General features: G+C 38.6%; 3 protein-coding genes across 3 annotated transcripts; 2 read left to right on the top strand and 1 right to left on the bottom strand.

The window, feature by feature from the left end:
* Nucleotides 1-368: 368 nt before the first annotated feature.
* Nucleotides 369-1,709, top strand: LOC119982345 (xyloglucan endotransglucosylase/hydrolase protein 22-like). Its single transcript, XM_038825667.1, has 3 exons — nucleotides 369-709; nucleotides 794-987; nucleotides 1,090-1,709. Exons 1-3 carry the CDS (start codon nucleotides 449-451, stop codon nucleotides 1,496-1,498), a joined length of 864 nt encoding a protein of 287 aa, XP_038681595.1. The 5' UTR covers nucleotides 369-448; the 3' UTR covers nucleotides 1,499-1,709.
* A 2,768-nt stretch (nucleotides 1,710-4,477) lies between these two features.
* Nucleotides 4,478-5,744, top strand: LOC119982344 (xyloglucan endotransglucosylase/hydrolase protein 22-like). The gene is made up of 3 exons (XM_038825666.1): nucleotides 4,478-4,819; nucleotides 4,900-5,093; nucleotides 5,196-5,744. The coding sequence occupies exons 1-3, from the start codon at nucleotides 4,559-4,561 to the stop codon at nucleotides 5,602-5,604; spliced, it is 864 nt and encodes a 287-aa protein (XP_038681594.1). The 5' UTR covers nucleotides 4,478-4,558; the 3' UTR covers nucleotides 5,605-5,744.
* Nucleotides 5,745-6,191: 447 nt separating this feature from the next.
* Nucleotides 6,192-11,273, bottom strand: LOC119982346 (probable carboxylesterase 8). The gene is made up of 2 exons (XM_038825668.1): nucleotides 10,804-11,273; nucleotides 6,192-6,687 (listed from the first exon to the last, which is right to left on the bottom strand). The coding sequence occupies exons 1-2, from the start codon at nucleotides 10,878-10,880 to the stop codon at nucleotides 6,438-6,440; spliced, it is 327 nt and encodes a 108-aa protein (XP_038681596.1). The 5' UTR covers nucleotides 10,881-11,273; the 3' UTR covers nucleotides 6,192-6,437.
* Nucleotides 11,274-14,478: the final 3,205 nt, after the last annotated feature.

Raw genomic sequence — 14,478 nt, 5'->3', positions numbered from 1 at the left:
CGCATTTGAAATGACTTCAAAGTTTTGCCAGCTTTGTGTGATCTGGTTTGGTTACAATATTATTTGCATCTCTCTCTCACTCATGGTTCCTTCATGAGAATTAATTTAATGTAGTTTTTGTATGGTCAACTTTTTTATAATCTCCAACACACACGTTAATCCCATACCATACCCACCTCCTCGTACCACAAAAAATACTTTTCTATGCTTCTTGGTTGCTTCTTATCTTAAAATGCAAGCCTGTCTCCGGAGACAAAGTTAGCCACTTCTTTATCCAACTCACCATGCCAGCTTTGTCCACCATGCACGCGTTAACACCTATTTCAAATGCACCCCAGCTATATAAAGGCCTCAATCAGGTTACTCTACATCATCAACACACTAGCTACCTCCTCTACCTCAATCAATTTAGCTCTCTGTTTTTCAATTCTTAAGAGAAGTAGTAGACATGTCTACTGTTCAATTTTTGCTTGCTCTTTTCCTAACTTGCTTAATGGCAACTTCCAAGGCCAATCTCTACGACGACGTCCAAATAACGTGGGGCGATCAACGTGGGAAGATACTTGAAGGAGGACAGCTTCTCACACTCTCTCTTGACAAGTATTCAGGTTCTGGTTTCCAATCCAAGAACGAGTACCTATTTGGAAGGATCGATATGCAAATCAAGCTTGTTCCTGGCAACTCTGCTGGCACAGTCACCACATTTTATGTAAGTTTAATTCAGTCTAGTGACAATGTCTTTCTCTAGTAATTCAAGATGAGTTTTTTTGTCTCATGTGAAACTCTTGTGCAGTTATCATCTCAAGGAGCCAATCATGATGAGATCGATTTCGAGTTCTTGGGCAATGTATCAGGAGATCCATATATAGTTCATACCAATGTCTTTTCTCAAGGGAAAGGCAACAGAGAACAACAATTCTACCTTTGGTTTGATCCCACGAAGACCTTCCACACTTACTCCATTGTTTGGAACCGCCAACGCATCATGTAACCATCTAACACTACTTAAATTCCCTATGAATCTTAATTTTCTTGAATTCTAATTCAAGATTCTATAACAAGTTTTTCTAATACAATTTTTCGTTACAGATTCTTGGTCGACGACATTCCTATAAGAGTGTTCAACAACATGGAATCGAGTGGAGTTCCATTCCCAAGCAACCAACCCATGAGGCTTTACTCAAGTCTCTGGAATGCAGATGACTGGGCAACCAGGGGAGGTCTAGTGAAGACTGACTGGACCCATGCTCCTTTCACCGCTTCTTACAGAAATTTCATGGCCAACGCTTGTGTTTGGTCGCAATCTGGTTCTTCTTGCGGCTCTAAATCCTCAAGTGGCTTGCAAGACAGCGCATGGCAAGAACAGGGGCTTGATTCCAAGGGCAGAAACAGAATTAGATGGGTGCAACAGAAATACATGATATACAACTATTGCACAGACTTCAAACGATTCGCTCAAGGCCTCCCAACTGAATGCAAGCGATCCAGATTTCTCTAGGAAGAAATATTACAGGCGACGATCACCCTGAACATTTAATTAATTCGACTCAATTCATGCAATTCTTTGATTCTTTCATGTGCAAAAATATCACTGTATTATTCCAATAAATATTCTCTCTTTTAATTTCAATATCGAACTCTGAAACCAATTTCATCAATCTTCACTCTGCTGAAGAAGAGTCAATAAAATCCTTAATCTCCAATTTCCAAACGCAGTTGGGTGGCTTTTTTAGGATCACTATTTTTTTTTTTTTTTTTTTTTGTGAAAGCAACATATCATTGGTTTAAACAGGATTAAAATCAGCAAGAAGCCAAGAAGAAATGAGGCAATAGACGGGGAACCCCCTCCATGCATACATGATCCGAATCAGAAGTCGTCAATCTACCTAGTGCAGCAAGAGTATCAGCTACCTTATTATTTGTTCTAGGAGTAAACAAAAATTGGCATACCATTGGACCAAACAATGACATGATTGTCAATTTAGAGTCTTTTGGTGAAAAGTATTACTCTCTTCATTGAAAGTCTGCATTATATACAAGATTACAAACTGTAACAGAAAAGATACAAACTGATTTTCAGCCCCTAAAAAACAGCTAAGCTACCATATATACATTGTCTAATTATAGCCTAAATATATCCTAATTAAATTCAGAATATTTACAACCATAGCTGTCAGTTACAACCATAGCTGTCAATCAAAGATCATATTTAATCCTTTGACAATGATATCCTCCAAAATGAAGCTTAATGAAGTAAGACGAGAAAGGCCAAGTCCTAAGAGCTGAGATAACATCAAGGGCATCACCTTTCAGCAGTATGTTCACCAAATTGTGCTAGTGAGCGAGTTGGACCCCAAATTGAAATGTCATAGGCCCACCTGCAGGCTAAACCCGCTTATTTGCAGATTTATTTCACTGTCACCAATAACAGCGCCCACGGCTAGTCCTCCCCAACCAGTAATTACAATTGTAAGAGTCCCACGTCTAAAGATGTGGGCACTCATACCTTGTTTATAAGGCCAAGCCCACCTCTTACCACCAACAAGGCCTTTTCCTAGGCACATGTGAGTTGGGCCTAGCCCACTTGCTTGGGCCTAAGGAGAAATAAAGCCTTGTGTTCCCGATGTATCCACGGGAACCGGACAACCCAAAACGGACAATATTGTTGGTGTGTATGGGGGTATGGATTTACAACATGGTATCCAAGAAATTCGGTCCAATTGGACATATGCTCTACTCCACAAGTGCGGGGTCTGGCATAACCCCCCCCCCCCAAGTGCGGGGGAGTGTAAAAGTCCCACATCTAAAGATGTGGGCACTCATGCCTTGTTTATAAGGCCAAGCCCACCTCTTACCACCAACAAGGCCTTTTCCTATGCTCATGTGAGTTGGGCCTAACCCACTTGCTTGGGCCTAAGGAGAAATAAAGCCGTGCGGGCCCGATGTATCCACAGGAATCGGATAACCCAAAGCGGACAATATTGTTGGTATGGGGGTGTGGATTTACAACAACAATTGAACACTTGTAACAAGGAGTGTCGACGGTTAGTTTTTATCGATTTTTTGACATAATTTTAACCAACTATTCAATCGATTATTGGCAGTTTGTTGCGGTCAATCCTGACTAACATGCATTTGACAATAACATACCAAAATGTTGATTCAGTTTAGCACGATTTTTTTGGACAGCCCTAATTATAACAAAATGTTTCTCGCGGCACCAAACATTGCTCTCGTAAAAGTTATTTCACAAGAGGATTACTATACTTGAGATGCAATCCAACTCAAGCATCAATAATCTTCATTGCTCATTCTAAATATTAAAAAGTGGAAGCCTTTTGTTTTCTCAGCAATGCTAGGGATCTCAATAATAATCATCCTAAAAACATCTCAACAGTGTGTGGTACTTATTCATTATGTGTGGTGACATAATAGCAAAGAGCTCATTGAAAATCACACCCAATAAATGAGTGTCTCACACTGTTGGAATATTTTTGCAATGGTTCTTCATTAAAATCTTTATCATTTTTGTTGTTTTCTCATCTCATGACAAAATTGATTGGAAATAACTTCCCCATTATATCTGAACATGCATCCTTTCAATATTAAGTGAACTCACATGTGTCTAAGTGCAATACATAGATGAATTCTCACATGAGGGTTTAAAGTAAGAATGTAAAATAAGGGATTATATTCACATCATTGATTTGAAACATGTGAGACCCACGCAGAAGACCCCTTTGTCATCTCACACATCCACACCATTAAAAAATGCGTCATGATACGGAGGCGTCACTTTTTATGTGAGTGGCGGTGGGTCCCATGATAGTGGGACCAGGGGCGGAGCCAAGAATTTATGTGAAGGTGGACAAAATCAAGTAGTGATCGTTACCCCTGGATTTTTTTTGAGTTATTTATTAATTATGCATTCGAAACTACAAAAAAATAACACTAAAATCATATAATAACGAAAAAATAATAATTAGAAGTCAATTTTCAAATGACTTGACCATTTTTCATATTTTCAAATCGTTTCATGATTACCACATTTGCTAACTTTCCAAGTTTCAACTACTGTCAAGCACCTAGCACCACAAATGAAATTGGCTAAAAATAAACCTTTCCGAATTGTGACTATAAATTATCGACTTTACTAGAACTAAACCTTTCTAATTAGAAATCTAATCGATCGACTAAATTATTTGCATCTCTCTCTCACTCACGGTTCCTTCGTGCATAATACTGTAGTATTTGTATGGTCAACACACGTTAATCGCATACCCGCCTCCTCTAACCACATAAAATATTTTATATCCATGCTTCTTGGTTGCTTCTCATCTTAAAATGCAAGCCTGTCCCCCAGAAACAAAGTTTCCACTTCTTTATCCAGCTCACCGTGCCAGCTTTGTCCACCATACACGCGTTAACACCTATTTCAAATCCACCCTATATAAAGGCCTGAATAACTTTACTTGCATCATCAGCACACACTAGCTACCTCCTCTGGCTCAATCAATTTAGCTCTCTGATTTTTGGTTCTTAAGACAAAGTAGTAAACATGTCTACTGCTCAGTTTTTGGTTGCTCTGTTCCTAACTTGCTTAATGGCAACTTCCAAGGCTAATCTCTACGATGACGTCCAAATAACGTGGGGCGATCAACGTGGGAAGATACTTGAAGGAGGACAGCTTCTCACACTCTCTCTTGACAAGTATTCAGGTTCTGGTTTCCAATCCAAGAACGAGTACCTATTCGGAAGGATCGACATGCAAATCAAGCTTGTTCCTGGCAACTCTGCTGGCACTGTCACCACTTTTTATGTAAGTTTAAATTAGTCTACTCACAATGTCACTCTCTGGTAATTCAAGATGGGGTTTTCTAATTAGAAACTCTTGTGCAGTTATCTTCTCAAGGAGCCAACCATGATGAGATCGATTTCGAGTTCTTGGGCAACGTATCAGGAGATCCATATATAGTTCATACCAATGTCTTCTCTCAAGGGAAAGGCAACAGAGAGCAACAATTCTACCTTTGGTTTGATCCCACAAAGACCTTCCACACTTACTCCATTGTTTGGAACCGCCAACGCATCATGTAACCATCTAACACTACTTAAATTCCCTATGAATCTTAATTTTCTTGAATTCTAATTCAAGATTATATAACAAGTTTTTCTAATACAATTTTTTGTTACAGATTCTTGGTGGACAACATTCCGATAAGAGTGTTCAACAACATGGAATCGAGTGGAGTTCCATTCCCAAGCAACCAACCCATGAGGCTTTACTCAAGTCTCTGGAATGCAGATGACTGGGCAACCAGGGGAGGTCTAGTGAAGACGGACTGGACCCATGCTCCTTTCACCGCTTCTTACAGAAATTTCAAGGCCAACGCTTGTGTTTGGTCGCAATCTGGTTCTTCTTGCGGCTCTAAATCCTCAAATGGCTTGCAAGACAGCGCATGGCAAGAACAGGGGCTTGATTCCAAGGGCAGAAACAGAATTAGATGGGTGCAACAGAAATACATGATATACAACTATTGCACTGACTTCAAACGATTCACTCAAGGCCTCCCAACTGAATGCAAACGATCCAGATTTCTCTAGGAAGAAATATGACAGGCTACGATCACCCTGAACATTTAATTAATTCGACTCAATTCATGCAATTCTTTGATTCTTTCTTGTGCAAAAATATCATTGTATTATTCAATAAATTTGCTCTCTATTAATATTGTTGTGTGCACGAAGAGTAAATAAAATCCTTAGAGTGTGTTTGGATTGAGGGATTTGGAGGGGAGGGAAGAGAAGGGAAATGCAGTTTCTTTCTAATTCCATTATTTGGATAGTTTATAAAAAATTGAGTGGAGGGATTTGAGGGGATTTGGGAGGAAGATTCCATTAAATTTTTGTCAAAATTCTTTCCTCCCAAAATGGAGTCATTTGGAGGGAAGAGATTACTAATTAAGTTACTTATAAGTTTAAAACCTATTTTACCCTTGGACATAACATTTAAACATAAAAAATAAGGATAAACTAGTAAATTAAACTACTTTTCTTTCCTTTCTTTTTTTATCAATCCAAACATGAGAGAGGGAAATGTATTTTCCCTTCCATTCTCTTCCCTTCCCTTTCCCTCCATTTCCCTTCTCTTCCCTTCCCCCCAAATCCCTCAATCCAAACACACTCTTAATCTCCACAACCAATTGGTTAGCTTACAATACTCGTGATCACAAATTCCCTCTGTTTGTCCACCCCCGGATCCCCTCCGTACTCTTTCACAAAGCACCTCCACAGCCGTCCGATCTTGGAGTCCAGGGAGCAGCGACAGGGCCCACAGAAGGTCATCAACTGGTAACGGCACAATCTTATCGCGATTCAGTTCGCTGGACCCCACCAAAATAAGGTGAAGTCATTATCAGCCCTCTGATTATAACCGGTTAGAGATCAACGTCCAGCGCACGCAAGGCTGCATGGTAGACGATATTGCAACCAGAAATACTGCCCATCAAGAAACACTCTGAGAAGTCAACGTAGCCTCTCAACCACGGATCACAGCCGTTGATATTCCTGACTTGGTCCCGGACCCACTTGATCGAATCAACGGCGTCATCGTAAGCTGCAGGGAGACGGTGTTCAGGGGCTAAATGGTACTCAACGGACAAGATCACTGGTAATGGGATGGACACATCTATCTATCTATCTATAAGTAATATAAGATGGGAGGCATGTCAGTGTATTTGCGGGCGAGTTCCTCTTGATTTTTATACTCACGCGGTTTGGCTTTGTGTGTACCTTGGTTTATGGGACCCGCATTCTCTTCTTTTCCTGGTGTTGGCATGTGACTGGGATTTTTGTGTGCTGTTTCATGGGTCCCACGTATATTAACGTTGTGCACTGCCAGTTCAACCAAGAGATTCATGCATGGGAGACACCTGTTATTGCTGAATTCATAAGATTGACAGGTGTTGCTACTTTCAATTCTTCCACCATATCCTGCCAAACCTCTCACCTCTCTTTCGATCTCATAGCCAGACCACCGCCATCACCATCCCTCCTCCGCCAGTCACAATAGCGTCTCCCGTCGGTGCCAGCCAAGGCCATGTTCAGTATGGCCATCTTTTGTCTATGGTTTTCTGCAGGTGCATTATTGGATCCTAGAGACTTCGTTTCTCCCATTTGTCGTGATGATGAAGCTGGTGCAGATGGTTGAACCCTCCAGTGTTTTCTTTATCGGTTCTCTTTTCTCCAACTTATCAATACTTTTTTGCTCTAAATGGGCTCCTCGATTTCTATTGGACCTTGCACCAGAAACTTGGGTTTCTTGGATTCTTAACTGGTGTTTTCTTTTCTGGCTCTGATTTTTTGCAGGTAAATTATTGGATCTGGACACTTGGTTTCTTCCATTTATGGTTTGAAGAAGCCGCAGATGGTTGATTCTTCAAGCATTATCTTTTTGGCTCCTTTTTTTTCCATACTTATCAAGACTTATTCGCTCTAAATGGACTCCCACTTCTTCTTCTCCAACAATATCATCAAACTTTCTTGGGGGCCAACTATGCTTGGATCCAGCAGAAGGAAACCCAGCAACAACAACGTGGGTTACTCTAATTCTCGATTGGTGTTTTCTATCATGGATCTGATTTACTGGTGGTTTATTGGTTCCTGAAGATATGGTTTCTTCCATTTGTGGTGATGAAGAAGCTGCGGATTGTTGACTCTTCGAGTATTTTGCTTTTGGCTTCTCTTCTTCCAACTTATAACGACTTCTCTTCTTCCACCACATCTCCCGAAGGCTGTTTCCACTATTCTTTCTTCTTGCAGTGATTCAAATTGGCGCACTAGATCTGCCACCTGACATATCTACTAACTTTTATGTACAGGTATGATACTTCTTAAAACCCGCATAGGAAAATTTTGTCTTTAGAACCTACTTTTTTTTTCCCAGCTGTACAGCTTATCTTTGGCATGTAAGCATTGTCTTCTCTATTCCAAAGATTGTATGTTACAGCGGAACCAATCAACCAGATAAATTTAGCGACTTTTATTCTACCGTATACAAGCTCACATCTACAACAAAATTGCCTTGGATGATTCTTTTTTCCGCTGATCTTAGCATATTTACAAGGTTTTTTTTGTTGCCATGATTCAAAATGGTTCATTTATATGGTACTTTCTTACCAGTAGTTCTTGCCTACTAAATTTATGAAGGCCTTTTCCTTTTGCTTTTGAAAGAATTTATGGTGGTTTCTAAACGTGAATGATAAAATGTTGTCTACTTACTGGTACGAAGGCCTGATAAAGAACCCATTGTCTATAGGTCCTTTTCTCATCAGAATCTTGCTTCTTTCTTCGATGGCGTCAGTCTACAAAAACTGTGGTTAGTTTAGCGAATTAATGTTCTACGTTATTTCTACTGCTTCGAATTTTGCTTATGTGTCATATAACAATGTTTATTCCATAAAATTTTTAGATATTGCAACACATGAAAGCAAGTGGGAAGGAGCATTCGATGCCCTATCAAGTGATACCAAGGTAAGCAAAAAAAATTTCCAGATAGTTTTTGGAATTCTGTTTACGTTTTCGTGCCAATAAAATCAAAGATTAAAATAATGACACTCCAAAAGCCCACCTCTCCCTCTCCACCATGATAAAAGAACTTTCAGAGGGAAGTCATTTTAATTTTTGAATGATTGTTGAAATGTGGTGTTGACATCTTTAACCCATATATCTTTAGAGCCAGTCGGCGTTTGCACTCATCGGGAAGACACATGTTAGTTTCTTCATGTTATAGGGCTCAATTTAGTTGTTGGGAAGACACATGCTAGAAACTACAAACTCACAAAGTCTATATGTTTAAATATTTTTCAGGCAACTGTCGAGGAAGGTATTGTAGTTGTTGGTGAGTGTATGATACTGGGAATTGCATCAAAGGTGATGGCATAATGCCGAGGGAAAAGTAAGCGCTATATCATCTTTATGCTTTGTTAGCTATATCATTTGATAATTTTGGCTCCAGTAAAATCTGGATCTTAATTTTGCATCCTGTGAATACAGTAGTACTACCATAGTACCATATTTGCGGCATCAATTATCAAGTTTTCTTTCACAAGTAAATGAGTTGCTTTTGATAGTTAGTTACTTTTCTTAGGCAATTGAACTCATGGTATGCCGGTATTCGTTCGACAGCCATTGAGGTCCAAATGTCCAATCACCATATGTGGCTTAGGATGTGAATCTTCGGATTCTTAGCATTTGGGGTTCTAATATTAAGGTAAGAATTTTTTCATTGTTTTTACTCACTGTGTTTTCACCTATATGTTTTGTTTCTTGCTGATATGTTTATATTTTTCCTTTAAATTTTTTAAGCCTGTAAATCATTCAAAAATTTAGATTAGTTTTTTGGATAATTATATATATAGAAATGGTTTGTTCTTTTTGGTGTAGAGTAAAGGCTCTGAAAGTGATGGGATAGTGATTAGCGAAGATTGGGAAGGATCCATGCGGCAGATAAAGGAATTGAAGGGTGTCAAGTACTAATAGGAAAGGTATTTGAGAGCAATGTTTCATTGCAATAAAAAATTGTTTTAATTATTTTTGTTACATCTTGATTATTCCTTTTGGCTTATCTGCTGACCTTTTGTTTCTTAGTCTAGCCATATGGTGAAAAATATTTATATAGTGTTGTGTGAACTACGATTTTTCTCTGTTTTATTTTTAGAAAGTTTGCTTAAAATAAATGTTGTGGCTAACGATATTTGTAATTATTTTTTAAAATTCTAGCATCTGATTTACTACAATATTTGAATAAAAAGTTAAATCAAATTTATGTACTTATGTTTTATACGCAAATTGTCATTTCAGATATTCTGTCTCATGGTATCCTGCTTTAGTCCCATTACGGAACTTTATTAGGTTAGCTATGCACTTTACATGTTTCTAACGATTCACTTATTGTTGTCTTCTTAGAAACTAATATCAATGACTCATGGGGGACTTCGGTATGGTTGAACGAGGAATTGGATTTGTCAATTTATAATGCATCTCATCTTACATCTACCAAGCAATAACAGGTAATTATTATCCTACTGAATTATGTATAACTATTGTAATTGAAGGAATGTGGATTTTACTCAGTGATACAAGGCCAGTGTGAAGTTATGATCTTTTGGCCGACTTACATTTTTTTGCAGAAAGAAGCTAATGACTGAATTTCATTCATGAAGAAACTTTAGTAACATTTATGTGAGTATCTTGATGAAAAGTCCAAACACGGAAACACCAACAAAGTATGACTTTCGAGGGACCAAAGTGGGTTTCGTGTTGGGTGTTCACATGAGCTGCATTGTTATTTTAGTTAATAGCTTATACCTTTTTAATGTAGGATATGATTCTAATGTTGGATATGGGTGCAATGTTTTGACAATACTAATATGAAGATGTTTTGCTATTCTAGGACTATTACTTAGCACCATCATTGCAGAAGCTTATTATTAAAGCATTTTATATGTAATTTTTAATTCATTATTGACAGTTTATTAAAATACTATACATATCATTCTTCCAACTGCAAACAAACACAATGCTACCATCTTTAAGTGTTACTGGATCAAACCATCAAGTAGACACAAACTTAGCAATCTTTCTCACCAGAAGACTATATACATATGTCGTAAATTTTTAAATTCTTTTCCATGCAGACAATAATAACAAATCTTGAAACATACATCTTCTCACCAACAAATACTCCAACAAAACTAATACAGAAGAAATTCACCCGCGCGAAGCGCGCGGGTGAAGAGCTCGTGTTCATAATTATGTAAGAGGTCCATGAGTATACTATAGTTATCTAGTATAAAGTTTTGGCCAGTCCATTGGGTCATAAGCCTTTTGGAAAAGTCTGCTTTTGTGATTGGGCATGAGGGGTAAGTGACCTGGTGTGTGTTTAATAAAGCTATTGTCTCTCTTCCTCTCTTGTGTGGTTCTTGGTGAAGAGATCAAAGGAGAAGGTAATCTAGAGATGCATCCATCAATATTTTGCAAATGGTGAATTTTCCGGCAACTTCCTTAATGGTTCCATCATCTTCATCAAGCTTTATGGGTTAAGTATGTATATAGTCGGTTGTCATACACATGTATGATCAATTATTTTATAAGCATTGATCTTGATCCTTTTATTTCGCTTATTGACTGAATCCATGGCTTGTCCAATTGGCTTGATAATTAGCTTGTATTTCTGAACACTAATATAGGAGGATCATATTGGCTCAATCCATCCCTTCCCATGCTTTTGCTATAAAATGTAGTCTTTCTATCATGTTCCCCAATCGTTCTTCTCCTGCATTTTTTCCATTCCTTCTCGTCAGCTTCTCTCCGATTTTGGTCTCAGTTTTCGCAATTGAAAAGGCTTAAACAAGCCCTTAAGATGCATGGCTCTTAAGGGCCATGAATACCTGGAGGGCCATGAATTTTATCAATGGCACCAATGTGCTATGAGGATCATATTTAAAATTCTATTGGAATGGATGGTCTTGGGAAGAAAGAATTCATCACACGATTGAATAAGCGGAAGGACATTCAAGCATACCGTTCTGTAATTTTTTGTGTTTATTGTGGAAGTGATTTGAAGAAGAAAAGGAAGATCAGAGAGGACAGGAGCAGACTAGCAAGAAGACAGAGTAGAGAAGAGAGAGATCTCTATTCATGCAAGTTAATCACAAGTACAACAACGTCTGCAAATATATACAAGGTAAAGTAACGATCATATATGAGGTAGAGTGCAACGGGTGGAAACACCATTATATTTCATTGTAGTGTGTCAGGGGTGCTGTCGAGAAGTCATATTCTAACACTTTCCCTTGAACTCAAGTTCTTAAAATATGATCCAAGTCGTAAATAATATCCGAATTGAGTTCACGGATTCCCGTGGATATATTGGATCCTTACGATTTTGTTGTTCCAACTAGACTGTCTCACTTGACGATACTTGTGCTTGAGTCCACTACATAAAAAATAGATAGGACTATTTGCACTCCCGACTTAACTAAGTACACCCCAAAAATCCAAAAAAACCTTCATCTAATAACATCCCACTTTACCCTACCATTTCGTTCAGTCTCCTTCTTCCCCCTTCAGTCTCCTTCCCTTCAGACTCCTTCTTCCATTACGAACAGAGCATCACTCTCTAAAGGCGATAGAATCTTCGTTGGAGTACTCAGGTTCACATTACTCAAATCTAGGTGCACCAGCAAAGATACTCTTCCTGATCTTAAAGCCGATAGCGTGAAACTTGAGTTGTTGGTTCTCTTACATCAATACTGTTGGAATTTCCATTTTCGTTGCTTAATTTCTACTCATTCCATGATCATCCTCTTAGCACCTGGGATGGTAGGCAGCATGGATTTGTCGTCCAGCATGGGTTTGATATGGGGTAGGACTTAGAATGGGGAATTAGGGTTCTTGCTGGTGGTGTAGAGAAAAATTGGAGATTAGGGTTGAAAGGGTGTAGATGGTGTTTTTTTGAAAAAAACACAAATTAGAGCGTACTCATAATTGTTATGTTTTTTATGGAATATATTTAGAATGAGCTGTACTTAGTTAAGTGATCAGTGCAAATAGTCATCATCTAAAAAATACTTGGATCTAAAATGTGGAGTACCGTCTCACACATCTCCTATCAAATGATGCAAAAGTAACAAAACACAGTAAAACACGACAGATTTTGCTATTTTGGACCTCTTGGTGCGTTTCCAATTGACAGCAAGCCCTTGTAATGAATGTCTTTGCTTTTTTGCTTGCAGAAAAAAGAGACCACTCAAGACTCAATCACCCACAACTGGGTTTGATCATTTACAGCTGAACCGGGAGAGAATAAGCCAGCAAGGAGGAATTCCTTGATGAGTTCGAACCTGAAAGCATTCAGATCGTATTGGGGGGTCTGTGCAGACATGCTGACTGACAAATTGCCTGAACCAGCCTTGGCTGATTGACGCATCGACATGGATGGAATCTTGGTCCTATTGAAGGATGAACCGAAGGCTGAGACCTTCTGGATCTTGGCGCGGAAAGAGGAGGTCATACTTGCCGTAGCCATCTTGCAGAGTTTGCTATTAGGAAAAAAAAAATTGCAGGGATGCTGCCGCCACCCCTCAGTAGGGCAGGGGCAGCGCAGCGGAATTGATTTTTACAGTCAAGAACCTGGCTCCAATCCCATGTAATATTTTGTGTATATTGTGGTAGTGATTTGAAGAAGAAAAAGAAGATCAGAGACGACAGAGCATAGTCGCAAGAATATAGAGTAGAGAAGAAAGAGATTTCTATTCATTCAAGTTAATGACAAGTACAACAGCGTCTACACATATAAAGAGATTTCCATTCATTCCAATGCATATACAGTATTTTTTGAATGTTTTACACTGTGAGACCTCACGGTTCGAGGTTCAAACGGGTTGAAGCTCCAATACCATACGAGTTTAAAAACTATCTTACCTTTGTCTCAATCAGATGACTTAGCTCTTGGAATCTACTTTAATCCTAGTATAACAGATGAAAGTTTTCTAAATCTATATTTAGACCCAAAAACAAATGTATATCTGCTTAGGTGTGAGCATATTTTGAAACAAGCAAACATAAATATTCCACTCCTAACATTCCAGGTGAAAGCTGTAATCACATAGCAGAGTAGTATTATTCATCAATTGAAGAGCAAGAAGCATATTCTTGTCCAAAACAATGAACTTTCAACAAAATGATCCATTTCCCATCAGATCATAACAATTCCTGTGGCTCTCTTAATTGAGGTGAGGAAAAATGTGCCTCTACTAACAGCATCTTTCCTTATCCTGACTACAAGAGAGAAAGTAACTCAACTGCGCCTACCCTTCTTTCGCGGTTTCCGTATTCGTGCAAAATGTGAGGTTATTGTTGCTACGACAAAACCCAAAGATTGAAGACCAAATAACAAAAGAATCAAAGCAAGAAATAACAATTGCCATACAAACCAAATGATGCATTCATTGTACTTTTTAAAACTAAGTCGAACCCAAATGATACAACACAAGATAGGATTGAGGATTCAGTGGTGCTAATTCAACAACTTCATGCATTCGCAGGTACCAAAACCATTCGTATACAGCTAGATCACGAAGCAAATTCTCTTAACACTCGTAGTAATGCAAAGAATATGCAGGCAACATGACTACATGAGTATGATGAGTATATTGATCACAATTTTCTGTATCAATGTTGTGGTTGGGTTTGACAAGAGGCTCTGGTAAAGATCATTGGCAAGCAGTCAACATTGCTGTAGTTCAATGAAAAGGAAAACTGTCTGAAAAATCAGTTAGTCCAAAGTAGCTATATAAGGTGTCACTGTTCCCCTTAGTCTACTCCAAAGCAAACAAAGTTAGTTATGGTGCAAAGTTAATAGTTGATTAGATGGTGCCCAGCCCAACTACAATGCTTTAGACAACACATTACTAA

This window comes from Tripterygium wilfordii, chromosome 17, assembly GCF_013401445.1.
Source record: "Tripterygium wilfordii isolate XIE 37 chromosome 17, ASM1340144v1, whole genome shotgun sequence".
Lineage (NCBI taxonomy): Eukaryota > Viridiplantae > Streptophyta > Magnoliopsida > Celastrales > Celastraceae > Tripterygium > Tripterygium wilfordii.
This window is presented reverse-complemented; position numbering and strand designations above follow the sequence as displayed.